This window comes from Pundamilia nyererei, unplaced genomic scaffold, assembly GCF_000239375.1.
Source record: "Pundamilia nyererei isolate P.nyererei 1_Seehausen unplaced genomic scaffold, PunNye1.0 scaffold00396, whole genome shotgun sequence".
Taxonomy (NCBI): Eukaryota; Metazoa; Chordata; class Actinopteri; order Cichliformes; family Cichlidae; genus Pundamilia; species Pundamilia nyererei.
In genome coordinates this window covers 109659-115812 of record NW_005187797.1, presented here as the reverse complement: position 1 = coordinate 115812, position 6154 = coordinate 109659, and the positions used below count along the sequence as shown (strand labels likewise).

Genomic DNA, 6154 nt, shown 5'->3' with positions numbered 1-6154 from the left:
AAAAACATTCAGCTTTGATATTAATGAGTTTTTTGGGTTCATTGAGAACATGGTTGTTGTTCAATAATAAAATTATTCCTCAAAAATACAACTTGCCTGATAATTCTGCACTCCCTGTATGTGGTTCTCATTTTTCTTAGGAACAAAAATCAGGTAAAAAAATCTGGTAATTCTTTGTTTTTACATTCATCGGGTCCCAATCAGCCCAAATATCAAAGAGAAATTAAAAATGCATGCCGTGAAAGAGTTCAGGTCTTAGGAGGTTAAAGAATTTTAACTCTGATCCTGGGGGAGCATATATATTAATAAAAGTAATCAGTGTACCCTCCAGGTATCCCTTTACTAGCACAAACCTCCCCTCCTGCTTGATATTAGAATTGCCACACCCCTTTTGGAGCCCCGAGGACAAGAAGGTGAATACTAATTAAATTTCCATTTCCTAAGTTTTTCATGCTCTAGCTGTGATAGGTAGGGTTCCTGTGAAATGCCAACTTCTTTTCCTTCTCTTTTTAATTTTGACATGATTTTGCTTCTTTTAATGTGTTTCCCCAAGCCATTTACATTGTATGACACTACTTTGCTTACGAGACTGTATTTTACAACATTATGTGATTTTAAGCTCTGTAAATAACAAGAAATCGAAAAGTACACTCCTGGGGAGAAAAAAACCCCAAACAAACAACACGTGTGAAAAAGAACACTATAAGGCAAAAACATACAATCACATTGACTCCCAAGAACAAAAACATTATATTAGTTGTAATTGGTGAGGGAAAAGCTCTTCTATCCACTTGTGGAAGAGTGCCCTCTTTAGCCCAAAGGCCAAAAGCACAATGGTCTGTAGAGTCCAGCTCACTACGCATATGAGTGACCCAACTTTAATCTACTTTTATATGCTCATGTTATGAAATTATCAAAATATATAACTAAAACATCTTTATCAATATAGTCTGTGATCTCAGTTACTCTTTTTTTTTTTTTTTTTTTTTTTTTTTTTTTAAATGATCTCAGTTACTCTTAAATCTCTATAGTCCTAAATTTACCTCCAATATGATGCTCCATCTCAAGTAGCCTAATTACCCACAGTCACACTGGTGCCTAAATGCCTGAAGACGCTCCTTGAAGCCCTGCTTTTGGATCATATTTCACTGTTTCTTCTTCGCACTTGTTTGCCAAGTCTGCTGTCTTATTTGGTCCAAGAGTGTAGCCCTGTCTTTCACGTCTACCGATAATCCTCTCTTCATTATATTTGTAGTCTCTTCATGCGCCGTGTTGTACATCACTGCTCCATCACTGTAGTACACTCTCAGCCTGGGGGGGAAAGGGGACTGAAAGCGGATGTTATTGTCCCAAAGCACCTTCTTCGTTGCCACATATTCTCTTCTTCTTCATTGTATCTCCGGAGCATAGTCATTGTCTAAATGTATCCTGGGGCTTGGAAAATAAAGCACCCTAGCCTGCCAAGCCTTCTTGAGAATATCCTCCTTGGTACGATAACTTGCGAATTTCACAACAAATGAGCGTGGCAGGGTTCCGTCCCAGTACTGTCTCAGCAACAGTACTGGGAGCTCTTTCAATCCCCAGTGCGGGGGGAGAAGAGAGACCCAATGTCTTTTCCAAAAAAGTCTCCGATGGAAATGTGTCCTTCCCCTTCCTTCACGACGTATATTCTGAGATTCTTGCGAAATGAACATTACTCTAGATCCATCAGCTTTGTCTCATATCGCTAATTCCATTAGCAACTCCTCCAAAACCTAGATTCAAGTTCTCCACTATGCATCCATCTGCTTCATCAAGTCTTTTGCCGATGTCATTCACATCCTCCCTTATGGCATTAAACTACTCATTTGTGTCTTTTCTGAAAGCACGCAGTTCTTTTAATATCATATCCCTAGTAGGGGGGGAGGTCTTTCACATTAGCATTTGCATCAGGTTGCTGCTCTTCTTCCATATTACTACTAGCTTGGGATGAGGCGTCTTATCCCACTTCTCTACGTTCACTTATGTTCTTTTTCTTGAGTTTTCTGGGCATTTTTGTTTTGGAAAAAGGTATCCAGCACTTACAGTCCAAGTTTTTTAGGTTTCAAGTTAGATAAGTTGGGGAAAAGAGTAATAAAGTTGGGAGTGTTTACTCTACACAGCCATCACTCGGCCGACAGACCGGAAGTCTCATGGTCTGGCTTTTAACACGCTTTGACCAAAACATTTTGGTTTTAACAGTTGTAGTTGTTGTTTATATTGACCTATGTCGTCTACTTCTATAAATAAATTTGACCTTGACCTTAACCTTCTTATGGCTTCTGACAGTGCTCTTGTGCTTGTGCTTGTCCAGCTAGATCTTGGTACTGGTACTTGCTTTCACTGATCTGTGAAAAGCACAGGGTGCCAGTGGAGGGCCTGCCAGTTCTGGTATTCTATGGGAAATGCCAATTGGGTCCCACAATCTGGCCAGTGAGCCAAGGGGCCATTTCATCAGGCCCTCAGGTCACCCTCATGAAGTCTGTTTCTGATTGTTTTTATCAGAGAAAATTATAACAGTGGTCAACTGGAAGTCATTTTGTGGGGCCCTGACATTGTTTATTCTGTTCTTCCTCAATTATACTTCTTTATGACACAAAACAAACTGGAAATGCATACTTCTTAAACCTCTCCTTTAAGTGATGGATAAGTTTAAATCTTAGTAATATGCTTAAGGGAGCACATGCTTGTTGACAACAACTATAATTTTTGCAAAGTCACAGTTAGTACCAGATCATTCTTATTTGCTGTCATTTCATGATTGTCTCAGAAATTGCATATTCATCTGAATCATAGGAATACCATCTTAAACATGAGTGTAGCAGGGGTCTGGTCTGTGGCTCTGCTGCAGTGGAGGGGTGGTGCATTGGAATGGTTTTCATCAGGCTATTTTACCGGAGTGCACACGGCTATTGCTTTGTATTAGTTCTGATGGATTATGCAAGGGGATACCTGGAAGCAGTGCTGCTGCTCACCATTTCTGCAATGAATGTAGCGCAAGCGCTGTTTCAGGTAATCTTGTGATAATGACTGACCAGGGCATGTCGTTCATGTCTTGCACACTGGAAGAGCTGTATGAATTACTGGGCATTAAATCTATTCGGACCAGCATCTACCACTCTCAGACTGATAGGGTGGTGAAGCGGCTGGATAAGACTTTAAAATTCAAAATTTCATTCATGAGGATGAATGCAATTGGGATTGCTGGTTAGACCCTCTGTTGTTTTGGAGTGCAAGAGGTGCCCCAGGCCTTCACAGAATTTTCTCCACGGGGGATGTTGGACCTGATTAAAGTGGAGGAGCCATACAAATATATAGAATAGAATAGAATAGAATAGAATAATCAAAGTTGAACGCGCATGGGCAGAAATGTTGAGAGTGCAAGCAACACAATGCGAGCAAGCGCAAATGCAAAAACTGAGCGAGAGGAGCTGCTATTGTGTGTGTGTGTATGGATAACAGCAAACACTGAAATACATTTTTTGCACACAGCAATGAATTTTTTCACTCAAATTTAGCTTTTCTTCGCTCAAAATAAATTTCTTCTCAAAATGCAACACCTGCAAAATTTTTTTATGTGCGCTCAGAATAGTGGCACAAAAATAACGCCGTAGACTCTCCCTATTTTCAGTGACGCAGAGGCTCGAGAGAGTGGCTGAGTACAGAGTTGAGTGGAGAAGCAGCTGAAAAGCTGATCTCCCAACATAAAGAATAAAAAGGATGTATTGTGCAAATAGAGCACAACAAAACTGTCACCTGAGGCTACATGGGGTCCATTCATTTCACAATGAGATTGAATTTACATGCGAAAGTAAAAGGTATTTGTTGTCTCTTACCTCATCTGTGACCTGACCTCCAAAGGTAACCCAAGTTCCTGCAAAAGAATAAAAACTTTACACTTTCTTTGTTTGTGTGTGTGTGTGTGTGTGTGTGTGTGTGTGTGTGTGTGTGTGTGTGTGTGTGTGTGTGTGTGTGTGTGTGTGGCACATGTTGTAGCAGACCTGGCCTCCAAAGTTCCAGTAACATAAAAATAAAATATCAAAATTTCTGTGTGTGTGTGTGCAAACACATGTTTTAGCAGACATTATGCAATACCTTTTATTTGCTCTAAACATTGGACAAAATTCTGATTGGGGGAACATGTTTAGGCTGTAAATATTACTACAACTTTGAAACATTTTTACATAAAAACAGAGTGTATAAAAGAAGATGAGTTGTCCTCCTAAGACAATAATATTTTGATATTTTATATTTTGATCCAATGGCTCCCAGTTTGTTCATATATACAATGGGTCTTCCTTAAGATACAAATATTTGTTGTAGAATTTTGTTTGGTGTCAGTAAACATTAAACATGCCACACCAAACTAGCAGACAGGGGTGTTCAACTAAAATTTAAAAGGGTCCTGTCAGGGTTCCTGGGTCGGTGACCCAGTGTTTTCAGTTTTGTTCATGTTCAGTTTATTTTTCCACTTCCATGTGCTCACTTCCTGCTTTTCCTGTGTCAGCTCGTCTTGTGTCATTAGCCAGATTATGTTCAGCTGTGTACCCACCGGTCTCTCATTATCATCCTCATCAGTCTGTGTATTTAAGCACTCTGTTTCTACCCGTTTACTGTTGTGTCATTGATGTTACGTTGTCCTTCCCGTGTGTTCCCTCAGTTCAGTCAGCCGTTCAGTTGTCCAGCCAGTCAGTGTCCGTTCACCCTCTGTTCACCCACTCCCTATAATAAACCTTCACCTACCTGCCAGTCCTGCGTTTGGGTTCCTTCTTCCTCGCCTCCACACAACGCCTGACAGAATGACACGACCCGTGCCACGAAGACACGATTGGAACCCAGCGGACTCGGACCTCTACGAGGGGCAGGAGGTAGCGCTCTCCTTGTGTGCGGAAAAGCTCAAGGAGAAACAGCGGCTCTTCACGGAGCGAGAGCACATCTTCGAGGGTACTCGCCTGGCTCTGGGCGGACCTCGGAGACACCACGTTCTCCCACCTGCTGCCTCACCTGCACTGGAGCATCTGCCGCGGAGAGTGGGCGTTTCGCGCCGCGCTTCGGCGGCTCCCTCTCTCGCGAGTCCGCTCCTCGCTCACACGTCACCTGCCTCATTCACCGGACCTTCAACCTCGCCACGGCACAGTGGCTCCGCCTCCCACCTCGGCTCAACAGAGGTTCCCGTGCCAGAGGCTCGGACGTGTACCCGGCCCGCTTCCTCCTCCCGGAGAAAGCGGCGCACACGCCGCCATAAAATGGACTATTTCCAGCAATTCCCGGTGGTGAGTTCCAGTGACTGTTTTCCACCCTCATTTGACTCTCCACTTAAAACCAATCATAAACCCATCTCTCATTCATGGGATGTTTCCCTCCTGGAGGATTCTGTGGACTGGGAAGATTTGTTCTGCTCTGCTCCCCCAAAGACTGTAAATAGTGGTGGCAGAAGGACCAGCATAATCCCTGAGAAACTTGGCCGATTCACCCACCCAGTCATTATTTCCACCCCTATCAGTCAGCCTACACCCAAACCTGTGCCAGCTCCCAGGATGAGGGCAGCTGTGACCCAGTCTACCTCCACACCTGCTTCTGTTTCTCGGGTGGGGGTGCCTGTCCCAGCACCCAGGCTGAGGGCAGCCAGAACCCAGCCAGACCTCCCTAGAGGCTTGGAAGAGCTAACCGGTTCACCTGCTACCTCACCACTTCATCCACCTCCTGACCCAGCCTTTCACGCCCTCGCACTATCCCTAGTTAGATTAGCTGAACTGTCCCCTGCCCAGGCACCAGCCTTACTAGCCCAAGCTGTAATTTTTATCTCCGTCACTAGCTCAGTCTGTAGCTCAGACATTAGCCACACCAACCTCAGCTCCGTCGTCAGCCTCGCCTACCTCTGTTCATCCCTTAGCATCTCCACTCCAGTCAGTTCCCTCACCTGCTGTTCAGCTTCCACTCCAGTCAGATCCCTCACCTGCTGTTCAGCTTCCACTCCAGTCAGTTCCCTCACCTGCTGTTCAGCTTCCACTCCAGTCAGTACCCTCACCTGCTGTTCAGCCTCCACTCCAGTCAGTTCCCTCACCTGCTGTTCAGCCTTCACTCCAGCCCCCTGTACTTCCGTCTCCTGTCCTCCAGTCCCCTCCAGTCAGTCCGT

The 6154-nt window shown here is 44.2% G+C and overlaps 1 protein-coding gene across 1 annotated transcript in view; it reads right to left on the bottom strand.

The window, feature by feature from the left end:
• Positions 1–6154, bottom strand: part of LOC102193830 (voltage-gated potassium channel subunit beta-2-like) — a 247326-nt gene that overhangs the window by 208927 nt on the left and 32245 nt on the right. The window contains exon 3 of the mRNA XM_013915919.1: positions 3855–3892. Within this exon, the coding sequence (XP_013771373.1) occupies positions 3855–3892 (38 nt within the window). The remainder of the gene's footprint in view (positions 1–3854; positions 3893–6154) is intronic.